Here is a 19,876-nt window from a genome sequence, read left to right on the forward strand (position 1 = left end):
CCCAAGAACCCTGTCCGAGGGCGGGGCAGGGGGCGGAGACAGCATCAAAAAGAGGACGGTGGAAAGGGACTCCTGGATCTGTTAGAGGACCTGGAAATGGAAGTGGCTAGGGATGTTGGGAACGAACAAACAAGCTGGTTGTGGGAGGCGAGCCATGACTCCCAGAAGGGGGAAGGAGGTGCAGAGCTTGAGTCTGGGGGAAAAACGTCTGGAAAATGCATGAGAAAAAGAGGACTGAATAGAGTAGCTTTTGGGGGGGGATGTCAGAAATGGGGAGGGGATCCACTACCAAAAAGTGGTAACTGTTTTCTCTAATATTTCCAATCTGACCAAATTGGCCAGGCCCCATTTTATCATCCTATCATGCTATGTCAGCATCTCCCCTTCACCTTTCCACTCGGCTCCCACCTAGGGTCATACATAAGAGAAATTTCAAAAGGGGTCGCGAGAGGGCAAAAATAGGCTAGGAAGGGATGAGGGGGTCAGGGTTCTTGATGGGAGATGCGTTCATTTTGGGCCAAGGGTGGCAGTGCTGAGCACAGGCTTAAGGTTTTTTTCAGGGTCAAGACCGAGACAGGCAGCAGCCACAGAAAGTTCGAGGGCTAGGTCTCCCAGAAAGAGTTATGTCACTGATTGGGAGAGACGGGCATGAAGGAGGTTGGAAAAAAAAAATTCTTGTCTCCATCCAGCTGTAAATATTTTAATGCCCCCCGCCCACCCATCGAGCTGTAAATATTTTAATGACCCCCGCCCACCACCCCGCCCCCTTTCCGCGCCTTCTTGGCCTCCTCCACGGCAGTTCGCAGAGCCCCTACAGGGTCCCCCCGGAGTCGGGCCAGAGACCCGGCCAGCTCCGTGGCCCCCTCCCCGGCCACCAGCTCCCGCCCTTCCAGGAAGTAGTCAGGCAGTGCCCCAGCCTCGAGCCCGCGGCTTAACTCGTCCAGCAGCCCGAGGCAACAAGCCCCGGCGTTCTCGGGTCGCCCCAAATACAGGGCCGGGAGTCGCTCGCAGGCCCAGTAGAGCAGGGTTCGCAGGAGGTAGGGAGCGGCGCAGCCGGCCCCGGCCACCAGGGGGCGTAGCACAGCCTGGGCGGCGGCGTGTGCCTGAAGCAGAGGTTGGGGGATGCGGGCCTTGAGAGCCAGCTCCTGGCGGGCAAAGCAAATCCGCCAGCAGAGCCCATCCTCCTTTTTGGCTCTGTAGCCCGGCACGAGGTAGCAGGCGGTAGGCCCAGCGGCCACGGGACCCATCCAGGCGTGGGTCCGGGTTCTATCGGGCCAGCCGGCCACGGAGACCCCTGGCACCAAGTCAAAGAGCAAGACCCGGGGGGGAGGGCCCGGGGTGCACAGAAGAATGGTAGTGACTCCGGCGTGGCGGGCGGCATGGATCAGGCGCACCGCACCGGGGTCCGGGGTCAAGGAGACAGATACAGCAGCTAGCGAGGAATAAAACCAGGCAGCCACTTGGGTGGGGCACAAAGAGGGCCAGTTTTCCTGAGGGCCCCGCCCCTCAGGCTCCGGGACTGGCTGTCCGGGGAGTTGCTCTGTGACGTCACTGTGCGGTTCCTTCAATAAGCCGAGCTCTCCCGAATCCCTCAAGTCGCCGCGCTCCTCTTCCGTAGGCTGTGGCGACTTGGGGTCGGCGTCTTCTAGCACCCGCGCGGACGCCGCCGCAGTCTCGGGCCCGGTGACGTCACACGGAGGCTTCTCCAATGGGCACGCCTCTTTTACCGCCCGCTTCCCCTCCAGCCCGGCCGGGGCGGAGGGCCCTAGGCAGTCGCACCAAGCCTCCAGGGCCGAGGCCCCGCCCACTCGCGCTGGGAGGCGGAGCCATACGTTGCCAGATTCCAGCTCGAGGTCAGGCCTTACCCCGTCGCAGTCCAGCCGGAGCAAGGGCACCAGGAGCGTGAAGCCGGCGTCGTAGTGGGGCCCCCTGACGTAGGGGCCCAGGGGTCCAGGCCCCAGATCGAGAGAGCCCTCGCGGACTCCACCGCGGAGGAGCAGGAGCTCTGTTTGCTCAGGAAGCCGGGGGTCCCGTCGGTGGATGAGACCTGAGGATAAGGGGAGGGGGTCAGTCGAGGGGCTCTCTACGGGGCAGGCCTGAGAACTCGAGCGGGGGCGCTGGAGAAAGGACAGGAGGGACCACAGGTGACACACTTACTGAGCAGAGAGAAGACAAAGTCCTTAGCCCGGAGGAGATCTTTCCCGGGCTTCGGCCCCCCGTGCCAGCTCTCCTGAACCCCGAGCTCTTGGATCAGTTGAGTCAGCTCCTGCAGCTGCGCTCCGGAGCAGAAGTCAAGGTCCGTGAGGGGACGGGCAGGGGCTGGGGGTGGCGGACCCCACCAGGGGGTGCCCCCCCAGACTGCGGAAGCCATATGGGGACTGAAGCTAAGGACGCGGCGGGGAGAAAGGGAAAATGGGGCTCAAGTCATTCTGGTAACTCGGGCCGAGTCCACACACTCCTTCTTTCCTCTGCACCTCAACCTACCTTGTGTTCTAGAGGCGCCTACGCCCTGGGAGGCTACGGAGTTCTTGTTCATTTAAGTGGAAAATGCACAAATATTCTCCGGTGTCCACCCCTGCCCTCCAGGTGTGTCCCCAGACTACCCCCTCCCCCAACATGCGAACTCCCTAGTCTTCTAAGTACCAGTTAGACCTGACAGGTGCTTTAAAAAAAAAAGCTGTCTCCTCCCACCCCCACCCCAAGTTCAGCCCCGGACTCTGCAGTCTAGTCTCATCCCTAGTTCTGAGTGCCAGAAGCCCCAAGAGTTCCCTTCCCTTACCTGTAATTTGGGGGTGGGGTCGGGGGATGATGGCCAAGGACCTCAGGCGACCGCAGGGAGTGAAAAGAAAACGGGAGAAAGCTTCGGAGAAAATCCTACGGGTAACTTCCTTCTCTCCACCAGGACCCGCCCCTTTTACCTGAGGCTACACCCCTCTCTGCCCAGGCTCTAACTGGCAAAGTTCTGGCCCCACCCCATGCCTTGGTTCCTTTTCCCTAGCTCCAGGTTTCAGAGACGTTTCTGAATTGTCCTGGGAGCTGAGCCCTCTCTCACCGTCCCTCCCTCCCATTCTCTCAGCTCTTTCCAGTAAATATAGTGTTCAGAATTCACTTGGGAGGGAGGCAAGGGGTGCATGCTAGAAAATATAGTTATTTTCCGTGTCCCCAAGCCGTGTCTGGGAGTGGTCTTTCCAAGCCAACTGGTCCTCTGCTGCGCTCTACTGTCTAGTCAGGGTATGGGTGGAGCGTCCTAGACAGATAAACTGAATTTTATAGCAGCCGTCAAGTCCAACTCTAACCTCACTGTACAACTACTAGACAAGTGGTAATCTTAAAGATTATGCTTATGAAGAAGTAGTCCAAATAGTCCAGTTCCCTTTTAGACAGCTCGAATTCATGGGGCGGGGCAGTTCGGTGGCGCCCCGAGTCAGGGAGATTGCAGTTCAAATCCAGCCACAGACACGTGTGATGGTGGGCAAAGTCACTGAGCCCTGTTTGCTTCGGCTTCCTCATCTGTAAAAATGAGCTGGAGAAATGGCAAACCACTCCAGTATCTCTGCTAAAAAGGGGTCACAAGGAGTCTGAAATGACTTAACACAACGTGTTTTTGACATCAAGTCTAACTTTCAAACTTCCATCTATGATCTTGATTCTGCCTTTCAGGGCCGAACAAAAAAGTGTCATCTGCTTTTGACATGATAACCTTCAAATACTTGGAGACAGTCATCAAGTCCTTGCTAAGTTAAAACATCCACAGTTCCTCATGATCAGCTAATCAAGAGCTCCAAGTATATCCTTCACCATCTTGCTTGACCTCCTCTGGACCATTATGATAATAATAAACTTATTATAATAATATAATCTATATAGTGCTTTTAGGTTCACAAAGTACTTTATTTACGCTTTTACATTTTATCCTCACCACAACCCTGGGAGGTAGGTTATTTTTACAATTTGGGAGGTAGCTATTTGTAACCTCATTTTGCAGGTGAGAAAACTGAGGGAGACAGAGGTTAAGTGATTTGGCCTGGGTCACACAGCTAATAAGCGTTTGCAGCTGTATTTCAAATCATGCTTGTCTTGACTACAATTCTTGTGCTCTGTGCCACCTCTAATTGCCTGTAATTCCCTGTAGCTCATCAATGTCCTTCTTAAACTGGAGCAAACAGAACTGAACACAATAGGCCATTTGTGTGCCTGACCAAGACAGAATACAGAGGGACTAGCCTTCCTTTATTCCTGGAAGCTATGTTTTAATGAATCCCAAGATCACAGGATTTTGGGGGGCTAGTTTATCAATCCACTTACAATCCACAAGAGTCCCCACACCCTACAATGAGGGATCTTACAGTCCACTAAATCTCATATCCACCAAATTTTTCCTGACAAACTGCTTGTATTATGAAGTTGGTTGATTGAATTCAAATGTAAGACTTTATATTTATCACTATATTAAACTGAACCCAAGGCTCAAGTCTATCAAGAGCCTTTTCTATCATTTAGTATGTAATACTCTTAGATCTGTATCATCTACAAACTTGGTAAGCATGCCATCTATCAAAGGAACTGATAAAAATGTAAAACAGAACATGACCAAGCATGGTTCCCTGGGGTATTCCACTGGAGACTTAGTTAAAGTGACAGAAACTATTATTGCCCAAGTCCAATCCTTGAACCAGCATTTAATCTGACTGATTGGATAGGACTACTTAGGTCACATTTCTTCATCAGTGCACCTCTCCCATTTTCTACAATTTTTTTGGGGGGGGAAGGCAAGGCAATTGGGGTTAAGTGACTTACCCAAGGTAACACAGCTAGTAAGTTCAAGTATCTGAGGCTGGATTTGAACTCAGGTCCTCCTGACTCCACGGCCATTTTCTACAATTTTTAAGATATTACTGACAGTAACTGAGCCCCTGGTTTCCCCATTATAATCATGGTCCGATCTAGGGAGACTAAGTGAACCTGCACAAATCTTTTAAGTACTCTGAGCCTCAGTTTTCCTGTCAGTAAAAAGAAGTATCTGGATGAATCTCTAAACCTTATAAAGACAACCCAGCTTAGTGGATCTAGAGGGCCAAATCTGGAGTCAGGTTCAGGTCCTTGTAGTGTGAAGTCACCGACACATTCAACTTCTGAGTACCCCAAGCATTTTTCCAAGAGTGTAAGTTACAGAAAGTTGCCTTTCTGTATTGATAAGAGAGAATTGTCCCACTAGAAATTCCCCCAAAATGGTCCCTTTAAACTCTAAATACTTTGACAAAAAGGCAAGTATTTGTAATAACTAGGGCTTGAGTTACAGGCTGCATTATTAGACCAGATGGGAAAAGTCAGGACCATAATATGCTCAGAGGAAAGGATAAGGTCAGCCAGAGTTCAGGGCTTCAAGACCAAGACATTAATGGGGGGAAGGGGAGATGAGAAAACTAGGCACTCTATTATTGAAGCAGAAATCGATGTTCACCCCTGACCAGAAGTCTAAATGAACAGTTCAAATTAGCTTCCCAGATCTACGAGACAAGGCTTCTGAGGAGTAGGCTCCTGGCACTGAGAAAATGGGAGGATAACTGCAGGAACTCAGCAAATGGGAGAACAAGGGCAGGAGGAAGGGAACCCCCAAAAAGGAAAATCACCCCAATCCCACCTCCCTTTTTGGGGGGGGGGGGTGCTTTTCCCACCCCTCTTACATTCTATTTACTCTGTATATACCATGTCTGTAACCAGTTGTTTTTGTGTTGTCTCTCTACTAGGATGGACGTTTTTAGGAAGGATTGTTTTGCCTTTGTAGCACTTAACCGAGTGCCTGACACTTAATAAATGACAGATTGACCAGGAGCAAGACTTGATTTGCCTGTCCTTTCAGATTTGGACTTCAGATTTGGAGTCAGACACTGCCAGTTTAGAGCAAACCCCTCTGACTCAGGCCAAATTTAGTTCTGTATTATGGATCATAGGACTTATAATCGGAAAAAAAAAAAAAGACCATAATCTACATCTCTCCTTTGACAATGTGGGAAAGTGACTTGACCAAAGTTGAACACAGAGATTGGATTTTAACTCATATTCTTCTGATTTTTTGTACTATGTCTCATGAGGGAGAGGCTGCTGCTGAGGATTAAATACGTACTTCAGTTATGGTTAAAAAAGGCTTATGTTGTGGGTCTAAGTATCCAGGTAAACACTCTGCTCTTGTGGAAGAAGAGAAAGGGGGAAGGGAACATTCACTTATTAAACACCCATTACTTGTGTGCAACGTGCTAAGTGCTTTGCAAATAGTAGCTCATCTGATCCTCCCAACAACCCTGTGAGGTAGGTTATTATCCCCATTTTATAAATTGAGGACACTGAGCCAGTCAAGTAACTTGCCCATGGACACACAGCTAATAAATGTTTAAAGCCAAATTTGAATTCAGGTCTTACTAACTCCCAGCCCAGTGCTCTATCCACTGAGCCACCTAGCTGACCTCTAATGAGGGCAACATTCACAGGGCTCTGTAGGCCCAGGGTCATTCTTGGGGAAATGCCTTTCTTCCCTCTCAAACTTAGAGCTAAACTGGAGCCCCTAAGGGAAATGTGGATGGCAGCTGAAGGAGCCTGCCTCCTCAGACAAAGCAGACTAAGCCCAGAATTGGGAAAGGGAAAGGAACTCCTGGAGCCTCTTGACAAGTGAGGGGGGTTAAACTGGAGACTGAGAGTGTCTAGATTTATAGTGGTCTATGGTCTACATTTTTATGGGAGAACAATCCCCAGACCTCAAGATTCATGGGGCCTTATTGGAGGATAATCTATGTAGTTGGAAGAGCTCTGTATTTCACACGATAGAATTTGAGAGCTGGAAGGGACCTCATTGATTGTCTAGTCCATCCCAATTGATTTGGATTTGAGATGAGTAGAACAGCCTTCAAATCCTGGCTCTGCTACTTACTTACATCATCCTACTACTTTGAGCAGTCACTGAGCCTCAGTTTCCCCATTTTAAAATCAGGAAATTGGACCAAATTGGTGTCTAAGTCCCTTTCAGCTCCAAATTCTACCACCCTGTGTCTTCTCTGTGCCACCTCCCCCCACATGGGTTCTAGAGGTCCTAAAGCCCTTTTGACTGCCTAACAGGATCTAAATAAAATAGAGTTAAGAAAGGTCAGCTACCTCAAAGATCTATTCAGGACTCTTCTCCATGACCATAGAAGCTAATGAGGCTTGGGATTTCATTGGTCCCTGAATACCACCATGCGAATCTTTTTCCTTTTTATACCTCTCCCTTTATTGCCATGCTTTTCCCCAAGTCTTTGTCATGGACTAGTATTCCCAGTCTTCCCTCTGCTTTTCCCTGGAACAGTCAGAGGGGGGTTTTAGGACTGTAGGAAGCCCTGGGGACACAGCCTCTGGCATATTCCTTGTTTAGCCTGAGCTGCCTGGCATCAAAGACCACATGCCCAGTCGCCAAACCAGACCCCTTGCTCGGAGGCATCTGATGGAGCGGTGGCCGGTTCTGCATGGGCATTTCCAGAGACTTGTACACCCAATTTTGGTTCCGTCCTTGGGGGTAATGGGTCTGAGCAAGAGTGAAGACCTCTGATGCTTTCTGTATATCACAAGCCATCTCACCCTTTGAAACTTCTAGAGGTTCTACAAACACCTTTGAAGGCTGTTGTTGGTGCAATGGAATCCAACCAGGTAGGGGGATTTCAGAAGGACAGGGTGACTGGGAAGGGGTAGAAGTACGGCAGGGAAAAGTGGAGTAGTCACAGGGCTGTAAACAGGCAGAATTTGGGGAAAGTAGAAAGTTCCTCTCAGAATAAACTGTATCAGTATGGGACTTGAAGCTGCAGGAAAGTGTGCCCTCTTTCCTTCCTTTAGGAAAGTTGACTCTTTGCTCCCTGTACTCTATGTGCTCCACAGGGTGGTCATCTGGGAAAATGGGCAGATTGGAGGGCCTCTCCAGGGTCTGGGAGATGAAATTTTGGCCCTTTTTACCGAGCTCTTGCAGGGAGCCGGGCTCTGCAGAGAGGGACAAAGCTTCTACAGATTCTCCCACCTGGCAGTTTGGGCCTTTCATCTTCCTGGCATCATATACCACATGGCCAGCTTGGGGATGAGGAACAGGGAAAGGGGAGAGGAAAATCTGGCATGGCTTCTTAATATCTCTGGCAGATTGGGACTCTATATCCTCACTGTTCCTTGAGCTTTGAGGCTTTTGGCCAGGGTAGAAAAGGGTCTCAGGGCGCAGGAGTGGGCTGGTACTAACTCCAGCAGACTGAGAATGGGAACATTTTTCTGCCTTGGACACCAATCCTTTCCCCTGCCTCCGTGGTCCATTGGAGATCATTGGGTCTCCAGTGTGGCCACATTGGGGTGGCAGCCATTGGCACTTCGAGACCTTCTCATCATCTGTGTCTGGGTGCCATTCCAGGCTATGAGAAGGGCCCATCAGGCAGGTTTGATGCTGATGGGTATGGGGAGAGCCCCGGGGAATTAGGCTCTTGGGATCCATGGTACAGCAGATGCAGGTTGGGTGGCATTGTTTCTGGTCTGAGAGAAGGGAGAAGGAAGAAATTGGGGGTGGAGGAGAAGCCTTAGTTTTTAAGGGGAATTTGGGTCATTATAGGAAAGGGGAGGAGGAGAAGGATAGAGGACAAGGGGAATAGATTCAGGGTGCCTCCCTAGGCCCCACACTCACTTTTTTCCCCAAAGTGATGGAAGAGTATTCGGAGGGAGGCTTTCAAATGACGCCAGAGCTGGGAGTTTAGAGAGAAAGAGGATAGAGGATAGAGTGAACAAGGGTAAGTCCAGGTGACTGTACCTCTAGGCTCAAATAGCTACATGCCATCCAGTTCCCATTTTTGTTAACCCTGCCTCTATCCCCTTCTCCCCTCAAGGGACCCCAGATATCCTGCCTCCCTTAGTGCCCAATTTCCCTGTCTTCCCCCTCCCTAACCTCTACCTCCCCCCAGCCCTTGTTTTATCTACAGGGATGCTGGGCTTATGCCCTCCCTGACCAACATCACCGCATTCATTCCAACATTCAGCAGGATCACGCTCCCCAGAAGTAACAGGATGGAGTCCCCCAGGTCCTGGCACTTGCTGGGTTTGGGTCTTGAGTATACTTGGGCCCACTTGCAGGACTTGCTTGCCCATTTTGGGGGTCCCAGAGCCTCCTGGGATACCCCAGCCCCCAACCCTGCCCACATACCCTGGGAGCTGAGGTTCCTGTGGCAGGAGATGGGGAGGTGCCGGGTCACAATGGGAAGGGTCACAATGAGGGTGGGAGATGAATAAAGGCGCCTACCTCAGGCCTCCCTCAGTTTTAGGCTCGTAGGCCTCCTGTTCCTTAGCAGCCAGTTCCAAAAGCAGCAGGGCTTCTGGGCTGACTCATTCATTCAAATAAGCAGTTATAGAACCACAGAGCATAGAATGTCAAAGTTGGAAGGGACTTGAGGCCCTATTTAGTTCAACTCCTTCGTTTTCCAGGTGAGGAGAACTGAGGTCAGTGACTTGCTGAAGGTCACACAATTCCTGAGGGCAGAGTTGAGACCAGATGTCTGACCTCCCAAAAGTATTCTTTAAGCTGTGCTACCTGGAGTTCTTAAACCAGTACTAGATGTTTTGGTGGCCTACCCGGGTTTGGGGTGGGGGAGAGGTCTCTTGATTTCTGTTATAACTTAAATCTCCCTACAAGAGAACACGGTGTTGTCTCCTACAACTCCAGTAGATATATACAATCCCTGGTGGAGGCAGAGGGAAAGAGCAGAGAGTTGATGGGGTCCTCTAGATAAACGGGAGGACAGAATCCAAGGAGGAAGGGAAGGATAATGGGGCCCCAGGGTATCACTCTTGACCAGTTCAAGCGATCAGGTAAGAAATTAAGTCTTGTTGGCAGGGAACATTGCCTTGCCTCCCTATCATTTGACTTAGCAACTATGGCTAGAAGGATAGAAACCTGTGGGATGGGGGGTAGGGGAGTCAAGGAGTCAGATCTTGGAAACAGCTACCAGACTCTCTAGCCAGGGTCTCCTTGACCTTCTCTACCAAAGACAGAAGCATGCAATCTCTGTTGGCCTCTTTATTCCCCACTCCATCTCTGACAGTGTCTCTCTTTACATGGATCACCTGCCCTCAAGGTTTTCACTTCAGTCTCCCAGCCTTAGTTCTGTGTAGAGAGTGCCAGGATGAGGAAGGACCCATGTGGGGTGTGGCAGGCGAGTAGGAAAAGGCCTCAACTCTACGCCCATATCCTTCCTGAACTTGCCGCTTCAGCTCCTGGCTGTCATACATTTGGTAGTTGGTGAGACCTCCTGGACTCCTACTGAGGGGGATGAAGGCAGGTGCACGGCCTGGGTCAGGGGCTGGAGCTCTGACTGCCACACGTGTTGAGACATAAGACAAGGGCTGGGAGACCTCAGGTATCAGGTTGTCATTTGGGGCAGAGCCACTGTGGTTTTGTGTCTCATGGTTGGGGAGTCTGCTGAAAGAGGTAGTCCGATGGGGTAATAACTCTCTGTGCTCTCCATCCCACCGTTTTATCTCTGGCCTATCCCGGCTGCTGAAGGGCAAATGTCCTGCTGAGACATGAGTCCGAGTCAGGGGGATATGTGCTGAGATGAGGGGCACTGTGGTACGCCGCACAGACTGTTTAGATGCAACATTCTCAGCATAGCTTTGAGGCTCAGGGCTTCGAGGTGCAGAATGGAGAGTCCTGGGGACATCAGCCCCCTTTTTCCCATCTCGGATCCTTTGTCTCACCTCCCAACCATCATAAAAAACCTGACCACCTGAAGGAAGGGGGTTGTGGGTGCCAGGCATCCAAGATGGGTTGGGAGGGAACCTGTGTATGAATTGAGGGGAGGTGGGAAGTGGGCCAGTTTCTATGTTTTCTTTTAGATTCTGAGGCCAGCTGTTTGGAGATGACTGATAATAAGTCTCTAGCCTCAACTCAGACTTTGCTTCCACCCTTTTGGGAGGCCTCAGGTCTTGAGGAGATAGACTTGAGCTCCCTGGATAGTAACTGCTCCAATATTCCCTGTAATGCCTGATGTTTCCAGGATGAGTTTTATCCCAACTCTGCTGGTAGTTGGAGTGTTGGTTCCAGGGCTCTTTACTGTCTTCTAAGTCTGTATCCCAGGTTTCTTGGTGACAGAAGGAAGTGGGTGAGGTTGCAGGTAAGGGAGAAGGGGGTGGGGGCAAGGATGTTCGAGGGTGGTGATGGTATTGAAGATGGCGATGGTGGCCACGGTGTCGTCGACTATGGCGGCTTCCCCTTTGGCTTCCCCAGTAACTGCCATGGCCACTTCCCAATCGCTGACGGTGGAAGCGATGTCGGTTGGATGCAGGGTGGGCCACATTTAGAGCCACTGGGTCCAAAGTGCAATGGATGCACAGAGTTGGGACCCCTAATGGCTTCTTAATGGAAGGCTGGGGTTTCTTGAGAATCTTATCTATTGGGAGTAGGGTAAAGGCAATGAAGTTGGGGAGGGGAGTTGGATAGTTGAATATACAGGTTCCCTGTGGGGAATAATTGTGTGGGATGTGGGGTGCCATAGGGCCAGACATCTGTCCCTTTGAGAATGGAAGCAAGCAGGTAACAACAGGGCTGGGAGCGTCAGAGAACAAAAAGAAAGGAAATCAGGGTCATTCCCCACATCCCACACTCACCTTTAGGTTGAAAGAAATCCAATGTTCCATGTAGGGAACTCGTGAGACTGCGCCAGATCTGAGGGATAGTGATGGGGGTGGGAGGATCAAAGAAGATAATGGGTGTGAAAGCATTTTGTGCTAAGGCCCCTGATCCCTCCCTGTCTCCTGTCCTCTCTCCCAATCATCAGGCTTCCCCAGCTGTTCTCTCCCACCCTCCCAGTATCCACCCTTGTCTAGAAGCCCAGGTAGCATCTGACCAGGGCCCATCCCTGACCAGAATCATCACATTGACTCCAAGGTTGAGCAGGATGATGAGGCTTAGGAGGAGAAGGATCAAATCTACAGGATCGAGATTTCTGGCAGGCCTATGGCCAGAGCGCATCTTCTCAGCCATGGTGGGGGGTCCCCAGGGTCACCTGGCCCCACCCCGGGCCCTGCCCACAGCTTACACATGCCAGGCGCTAGGAGGCCAGGATTCCTGTGTGGAGGGAGAGGTGGTTCCTGAAGGGGATAGGGTTGGGTCATAATAGGGCTAGGTAGAGAGGGTCATAATGAAGAGTGAGCTACTGAGAGCTCTGATCCCTTCACCTGTCTATTCATTTGTCTTAGAGTATCTCCTTTAGCTGTCTTGATGAATCTTTTTCACCTCTTCTCATCAACGTGGCCTTCAGAATCAGTCTCCTTTGCTTCAGGGAAATAGCACTACCATTTTCCCAGCTACCAAACTTAGAATCACTTAAAATGTTTCTTCTCCCTCCCTTCCCTCTCCTCTAACATACTTGTATGCTTGTTTTTCTTATTTTTTGTTATGTTCATTTGACTGTGATTTGTGTTACTTTCGTGCTATAACAATGCGTTTATTAATTGTTGTGCATAAATGCTGATGCTTAGAGATAAGTTATACTTTCTACGTAGACCTGTTGTTGTGTTATTGCTACAGCTAGTTCTGCTTTGTTAATTAGCAGTGCGTATTGCTTTTGAATGATTGCTATTTACTATTGACAGGAGTGTGTTACATATCCTGTTACGTAGTGAGACATGTTGTCCTGTGGTATCCTCCTAGGGTGATACTTTATATGTACTGCATGTACTATTAAAAGACATTTGTTTTATTTTAGTTTCCATGGTACTGAAAGATAGTTACCTGGGATGCCAGAAAAATCAACAATAGTTTTAAAGCACTGATGTTTGTGTTTATGCTGTATATTTATTTACAGGTTTTGGACCTGCACTGGTTGATCTTTGCAAGGAACTGCAGAGTTTTGGCCCAGAGGAGAAATGTAAGCCATGTCCCAGAGCCCATTGGTGTAGGACTCTCTCCTCATTGATGGTGGTGAATACTCTGCCCTTCTTAAGGGGTGGATGAAGAGCTCTAGCCTTCTTTTGTCATCTTAGGGACTCTTCTAGCTCCTATTTACTTTGGGCATTTCTGACTTCCAGCTTCAAGAAGGAAGATATAAGATGCCAACCCTATGTCAGGCTGCTGAAGGAAAAGACTCTGGGAAGACATGGGAGGAAATCCATCATGCCCTTGTCCCCCAGATTGCTACACTGGAAACACTTGGGTGAGATCCGGGACTCTCTTAGTTGAGCTGAGGAGAACAGAGTGGTAGCCTCCAACTCCAGCTTCCTGCTTCCTCTCTTGGTAGAAATTAATATCTTCCTTGGAGAAAGATTCAGGGGGTGGGGGGGAAGAGAAGAGCCTCCTTTTGAGCCAGGAGACAAACCCTCATCACACATGTGGCCTCACCACATGCGGGCACTCTTTCTACATATGCTACATCCTTCTTCTTCCATAGTTCAGTTTTTGAAAAGGTCTCCTCCCCCTACCCCCTTGACAACAACGGCTGCCAAATTGGACTGGACAAACCAAGTCTCTCCCTTACCCTCACCTCTTAGAATCCCTAGTGTAGTACCTCCTCTGAAGCCATTTCTCTAATGTGCACTTACATTTGCCTTGGGGTTTACTTACTACTCTCAGGATTCTAGGGGTAACCCAGAAGGTTTGGGTTTCTAGTACTATTGCTCATGAGCCCCCACTGGTGTGAATCCTTATTTAGTCAACTAAAGTTAATTCACTTATTTAGAAAAAGTATTTACAAAGAAGAAATCGTAAGACCAATTAGCATAAAACATTTTCCCCAAAACCTGAGGCTTACTCTACCACAAATATACACAGTAGCCACGGGGAGAATCTAATGAAATTTAGAGCACAATGGTAGTGAGACACATTTATAGAGAATACATGTAGCAACCCTTGGCCCTGGAGGTCCTTTTCTACCTTTATGGAATCCTCATGAAGTTTCCCTTAGGAGTAGTTCTCTATTTGGTACATACCTGGCTCCTAGGATACCTACCTTTCCAGAGGTCCTGTTCAGCACTTTCTGCCGTAAGGGGTCACATTCTTTGAGGTTCACATCGAGTCATCCTCAGTGGTCTTATTGGTCTTGCTGCAGTTGCTTTCACTACTATTATGTTAACCAGAGCCACTCTGATGGTCACTACCACCATTACTGCCATTTAGCTTCAATGGGACTCTTTGCCCCTTTCTTGCCATCTTTCAAATTCAAAGGGCATTGTGCCTGGACATGCCCACCTTGAAATTCCTTAGAGAAAAAAACACTGAAGAGATAGGAGCAGTCTTGTATTCGTGGTCATTGTTGTCTGGGTGGGAGTAACTGTCCTTCTCTTCCCTGGTTTAAGGCTAGAAAACAGCTCAGTGTAATCTTGTTGTCCTCTCACAGTGTCAAAGGAAAAAGACTATTGAAAGACATATGCTTTCATATACTCATTTGGTTCTGGCTCAGAAATCCCTGAGGCATCAATTTTTCTAGCTCCACAGTCAATTGTTATTTTAAAATATACATTTACTTTTATTTTTATTCTGAACTTAAACACCAAATACCATAAGTATTTCTATATACATTATAGAATAGGAGAGGAACTATATGTGAAATGGTAGGTCCCTATAGTTTAGCTTTTCTTTTTAAATATACAATAAATTCGATGTAATTTTCAGAGTCCTGCCTATTTACGATTCCTTCTGACTTTTCTTCTTTTCTCTTTTTTGGGGAAAGAAATCTTAACCTTATCCTAACTTCTTCCTCCCACTCTCCTCTTCCTTAAAAAAAAAAACAACCCAACACCAAAACAAACAAAAACTTGTAACAAATGTGTGTAATGAAGCAAAATCAATACCCACAATGCGCCGTGTCTGCCTTACTTTGCACTTCGAGTCCATCAACTTTCTGTCTGGACCCTCTAACTGTTCATGTCCTGGGGCAAAGCCCTGGTCTCCTCACATGGCATAACTCTTTTAATGGATATATATCAGATATCTATCTATCTATCTATCTATCTATCTATCTATCTATCTATCTATCCACATACAGATAGAGATATACATATATAGAGATATAGAGTATGATAGATACACATATAGATAGAGATATACGTATATAGAGATATAGAGTATGATAGATAGATAGACAGATAGATAGATAGATAGATAGATAGATAGATAGATAGATAGATAGATAGATAGATTAGAAGGAAATTTCTAATGGAGTGCCCCAGGGATTTATCCACAGTTTCTATGTTGCTTAGCATTTTCATCAAAAGACTTAAAGAAAGGTATAGTGAGTATGCTCTGACTCACTCTCCTAGGGCCAGACCAGGCCCCCCTCAGAGTTCTAGTAGTACCACTGAAGGATTGGCACATCATTTCTCTAAGACCATCACAGCTCACTCTGTCCTCCTAGCTAACTGCAAGTTGCTAGCTAGTTAATATCAAATAGCTTTTACAAATAGATATTTACTTTGAAGATATAGCAATGACAAAAGACAAACATTTTCCCTGTAGTACAAAGACCTACTCTTTCCTATACCACTTCAGTTTCTGGGGAGAGGGAGCTCCCCGTCAATACAGTTTCTACATAGCATTGGTCCTACCAAGTTCATCTCAAAATACAGAACCTTGGCTCGATGGGTCATTGTTTCAGTTCCTGTAGGGGGCGTATGTGCTAAGCTGGCTGTAAAACCAATCATCTCAGATTCTGGGACGATTGCTCCCTTGACCTTTAGAAACTCACAATATTAGAGACTCCAGATTAATCTTATCTACAGTACAAACACAATCTCCAAGTTAAATAACAAAAGCTTATTTTATAGGTTACATGTTGGCTTCAGGTAGAGAAAGGACTGTCTATTTCTCCCCTTACAGCACTGTTTTTACCAAGTGCCTTCAATGAAAGAGACAGATTCAACCAAGAAAGCGGCTGAGGTCAATTAAGGCCTTTTAAAGATGCCTTTAGCTCTTGTTCCACAACTGACACCAATTAAAGAGATTGTCATTCACCATGGTGTTAGCCAACATGAACCAGTTACAGAATATCCACCCATGCGACAAAATCTCTCCAAGGCATCTTCATGTGTAAACATCATGACTGTCCCAGAAGTAGGGTTTCCACATATAGGAAATTGCATCAGTCAGATAAGCTGATGCCCTCTGCACAGACCAATAAGAATCGGTTTTGTTCGATAGTCCTGTTAACACAGGCATTAGGGACATTGAGTAGAAAGTTATGGAGGCAGAAGACAGAATGATGAGTTTGAGGAGGAAAAGGCAGAACAGTTTGTCTGGAATATAGTTTATTAAGGAGACTAATGTGAAATAATCCTGGAAAAGTAGGCTGTACCCAGATTGTAAATAACTTTAAATGCCAAGATATCTTATCACAGAGGCAAGAGAGATCTACTGATTTGTTAAAATTGTTGTTTGGTTTTGGATTTATATTTGGATGTTTATATCCAGGATAATGATAAGACTAGAAATCACAAGTGATAACTAAGATATAACAGGTCAGGTGAGGTTGTCCAACTGGTAGAGGGGAATTTTTGGGTGATTTCTCTCAAAAAGACTGGAAGTCATTGAGGGAGATCATATCTGTTGCCCCCTGGGCATGTCCTATAGCCTAATGTACTCTTCTGATGGAATTTACATAGTCCTTAGACTTCATGACTTCACATTTGGCACCATTGACCAACCTGTCCTCCTACATATTCTCTTCTCTGGGTTATCATTGCATTACTCTCTCCTGGTTCTCCTCTTATCTCTCTAACTGTTCCTTTTCAGTCATCTTTGCTGGCTCATGTTTCAAGTCACTCCCTCTAACTGGGAGCGCTCCTCCAAATTCTGTTTGAGAACTCTGAACTCTCTATACTGTTTTTCTCATTGACTTCATCAGCCCCTCTGGGTTTAATTGTCATCTCTATTTATTTTTAAAATAATTAATAGATGGATACATGAATAAATAAGGAGATAAATAAATATACGCAAAACGTCTCTTTTGAGTTTCAGTCTTACATCACTAACTGCCTCCTGGACATTTCAAACTGGATGTCCCATATACATTTCAAATTTGATATTTCCAAAACAGAATTCATCATCTCCCTCCCTCCCTAATTAATCCCTCTTCCAAACTTCCCTATTTTTGTTAAAGGAACCACTATTCTTTTAGTTTCCCTGGTTGATGACCTTGGCCTTATCCTGGACTCCTTTCTCTCACATCTCTCAAATACTTCTTTTCTAATTCACACTACCACCAATTTAGTTCAGGCCCTCATCAGCTCTTACCTATATTACTGCAACAGTTTATTAATTGTGCTTCCTACCTGAAATCTCTTCTCACTCTAGTCCATCTTCTACATTGCCACCAAAGTAATTTTCTTTTAAAAAAAAACATTTTTCTGAAAATCATAATTAAAAAGTCAAGTATTTTCATATACAACATAGAACACAAAAAGAGGATTATATGTGAAACTTGGAATCTCTATATCATATTGTTTGCCTTTTAAAAATATATATAATGAATTGATTAGATCGTCTTACTTTTAAAATGGTCCTGCTTATGCTTTCAGAAAAGCATAAAGACTTTTATGAAGTGATACAAAGTGAAATGAGCAGTGGAATCGGGAAGCTATTGTATATGATAATAGCAATATTGTGCAATGATCAACTGTGAATGATTTAGCTCTTCTCCAAGACAATTCTGAAGGACTCATGATGAAAAAAGCCATTTACCTCTAGAGAAAGAACTGATGAAATTTTAATGCATTTTCTTTATTTTCTTTATTATTCTTGAGGTATTTTTTTGTCTGTGTTTTCTTTTGCAACATGGATAATATGGAAATATGTTTTTCATGACTGCACATATATACTCTGTATCAAATTGCTTGCCTTCTCAAGAAGGAGGAAAGGAAAGGAAAATATAGAATTTAAAATTTTAAAAAATGAATATTAATTCTTTACATATAATTGAGAAAAAATAAAAATTGTATGTGAAAAAAGTCCTGCTTGTTTGTGCTTCTTTTTGAACTTCTCTACTTCTCCATGTGTTTCTTAAAATGATTTTTCTTTTTTTCTTTGAATTCCAAGCAAGTTTTGTATTTCATTCTTTCTATTAATTTATTTATTTTTAGTTTTCAACATTCACTGTCATAAGATTGTGAGTTCCAAACTTTCTCCTCATATGTCCCCTCTCCCACCCCAAGGCAACATGCCTTCTGATTACCCCTTCCCCCAATCTGCCCTTCCTTCTGTCACCTCCCCCCTCCCCACTTCTCCTATCCCTTCCCTTCTATTTTCCTGTAGGACAAGATAGATTTCTATATCCCATTGCCTGTTTATCTTATTTCCTGGTTGCATGTAAAAACAATTTTTAACATTTGTTTTTAAAACTTCAAGTTCCACATTCTTTCCCTTCCTTCCTCCTCCCCCACCCTCATTGAGAAGGCAAGTAATTTGATATAGTTCATACATGTGTAGTCATGCAAAATGCTTCCATTAACAGTCATGTTGTGAAAGACTATATTTCCCTTCATCCTATCCTGTCCCCCATTTATTCTATTTTCTCTTTTGACCCTATCCCTCCTCAAAAGTGTTTGCTTCTGATTACCCTGTCTTCCCATTTGCCCTCTCTTCTATCATCCCCTCCCCCCACCTTATCCCCTTCCTCCTATTTTTCTGTAGGGTAAGATAAATTTTCATACCCAATTGAGTATGTATGTTATTCCCCTCCATAAGCCAAATCCAATGAGAATAAGGTTCATTCCCTTTCACCTTCCTGCTCTTCCCCTCCATTTTAAAAGTTTTGCCTTTCCTTTTTTATGTGAGATAATTTACCCCATTCTACCTCCCTTTCTCTTCTCATTAAATTCTTCTCTTACCTCTTAATTTTATTTTTTAGATATCATCCCTACATATTCAACTTACCCTGTGCCCTTTGTCTATACGTATATCCCTCTAACTACTCTAATACTGAGAAAGGTCTCATGAGTTACAAATATCATATTTTCATGTAGGAATATAAACAGTTCAACTTTAATAAGTCCCTTACGATTTCTCCTTCCTGTTTACCTTTTCATGCTTCTCTTGAGTCTTGTAATTGAAAGTCAAATTTTCTATTCAGCTCTGGTCTTTTCATTAAGAATGCTTCAAAGTACTCTATTTCATTTAATATCCATTTTTCCCCTGAAGTATTACACTCAGTTTTGCTGGGTAGGTGATTCTTTTTTTTTTAATCCTCACTCCTTTGACTTCCAGAATATTATATTCCAAGTACTTTGATTCCTCAATGCAAAAGCTGCTAAATCTTGTGTTATCCTGATTGTGTTTCCACAATACTTGAATTGTTTCTTTCTGGCTGTTTACACTATTTTCTTTTTGACCTGGGAACTCTGAAATTTGGCTACAATATTCCTAGGAGTTTTCCTTTTGGGATCTCTTTCAGAAGGTGATCAGTGGATTCTTTCCATTTCTATTTTGCCTTCTGGTTCTAGAATGTCAGGGCAGTTTTCCTTGATAATTTCTTAAAAGATGATGTCTAGGTTCTTTTTTTGATTATGGCTTCCATGTAGTCCAATAATTTTTAAATTGTCTATCTTGGATCAATTTTCCAGGTCAATTGTTTTTCCAATAAGATATTTCACATTGTCTTCTATTTTTTCATTCTTTTGGTTTTGTTTTATAATTTCTTCATTACTCATAAAGTCATTAGCTTCTATTTGCTCCATTCTAATTTTTAAAGGAATTATTTTCTTCATTGAGCTTTTGGACCTTCTTTTCCATTTGCCCAGTCCTGCTTTTTAAGGCATTCTCCTCCTCATTGGCCTTTTGGATACTTTTGCCATTTAGATTAGTCTAATTTTAAGATGTTATTTTCTTTGGCATTTTTTGGAGTCTCCTTTA

General features: G+C 45.7%; 2 protein-coding genes and 2 long non-coding RNA genes across 7 annotated transcripts; 2 read left to right on the forward strand and 2 right to left on the reverse strand.

The window, feature by feature from the left end:
• Positions 1–688: 688 nt before the first annotated feature.
• Positions 689–9,233, reverse strand: TMEM102 (transmembrane protein 102). 3 transcript variants are annotated; one of them, XM_072641202.1, is made up of 4 exons: positions 9,188–9,233; positions 8,675–8,732; positions 2,158–2,384; positions 689–2,047 (listed from the first exon to the last, which is right to left on the reverse strand). In XM_072641202.1, exons 3-4 carry the CDS (start codon positions 2,369–2,371, stop codon positions 738–740), a joined length of 1,524 nt encoding a protein of 507 aa, XP_072497303.1. In that variant the 5' UTR covers positions 2,372–2,384; positions 8,675–8,732; positions 9,188–9,233; the 3' UTR covers positions 689–737. The 3 variants fall into 3 exon arrangements, with proteins under 3 accessions (XP_072497303.1, XP_072497301.1, XP_072497302.1); XM_072641200.1 differs by lacking the exon at positions 9,188–9,233 and adding an exon at positions 8,994–9,176; XM_072641201.1 differs by lacking the exons at positions 8,675–8,732; positions 9,188–9,233 and adding an exon at positions 2,780–2,884.
• Positions 2,209–14,648, forward strand: LOC140525641 (uncharacterized). The gene is made up of 3 exons (XR_011974080.1): positions 2,209–2,296; positions 12,846–12,908; positions 13,069–14,648. It is a non-coding gene; the product is annotated as an uncharacterized lncRNA (long non-coding RNA).
• LOC140525640 (uncharacterized) lies at positions 2,316–3,862 on the forward strand. The gene is made up of 2 exons (XR_011974079.1): positions 2,316–2,586; positions 3,661–3,862. It is a non-coding gene; the product is annotated as an uncharacterized lncRNA (long non-coding RNA).
• On the reverse strand, positions 10,043–12,110 carry SPEM2 (SPEM family member 2). Of its 2 annotated transcripts, none has more exons than XM_072641205.1 (3): positions 11,903–12,110; positions 11,647–11,704; positions 10,043–11,429 (listed from the first exon to the last, which is right to left on the reverse strand). In XM_072641205.1, the coding sequence occupies exons 1-3, from the start codon at positions 12,020–12,022 to the stop codon at positions 10,120–10,122; spliced, it is 1,488 nt and encodes a 495-aa protein (XP_072497306.1). In that variant the 5' UTR covers positions 12,023–12,110; the 3' UTR covers positions 10,043–10,119. The 2 variants fall into 2 exon arrangements, with proteins under 2 accessions (XP_072497306.1, XP_072497307.1); XM_072641206.1 differs by having other exon boundaries at positions 10,043–11,345; positions 11,903–12,105.
• Positions 14,649–19,876: the final 5,228 nt, after the last annotated feature.

Source organism: Notamacropus eugenii, chromosome 2 (genome assembly GCF_028372415.1).
Source record: "Notamacropus eugenii isolate mMacEug1 chromosome 2, mMacEug1.pri_v2, whole genome shotgun sequence".
Classification (NCBI taxonomy): domain Eukaryota; kingdom Metazoa; phylum Chordata; class Mammalia; order Diprotodontia; family Macropodidae; genus Notamacropus; species Notamacropus eugenii.

Bases quoted from the DNA above. Each gene is read 5' to 3' on its own strand.
- TMEM102 (XM_072641200.1), bottom strand. From the start codon at position 9,132: ATGGGCAAGCAAGTCCTGCAAGTGGGCCCAAGTATACTCAAGACCCAA. The intron at 8,733-8,993 runs GTCAGGGAGGGC...CTAAACTCCCAG, and splicing joins GAATGAATGCGGTGATGTTG to CTCTGGCGTCATTTGAAAGC. The intron at 2,048-2,157 runs GTAAGTGTGTCA...CCTTATCCTCAG, and splicing joins CTTTGTCTTCTCTCTGCTCA to GTCTCATCCACCGACGGGAC.
- SPEM2 (XM_072641205.1), bottom strand. From the start codon at position 12,022: ATGGCTGAGAAGATGCGCTCTGGCCATAGGCCTGCCAGAAATCTCGAT. The intron at 11,705-11,902 runs GTCAGGGATGGG...ACTATCCCTCAG, and splicing joins GAGTCAATGTGATGATTCTG to ATCTGGCGCAGTCTCACGAG. The intron at 11,430-11,646 runs GTGAGTGTGGGA...TACTCCCAATAG, and splicing joins GGATTTCTTTCAACCTAAAG to ATAAGATTCTCAAGAAACCC.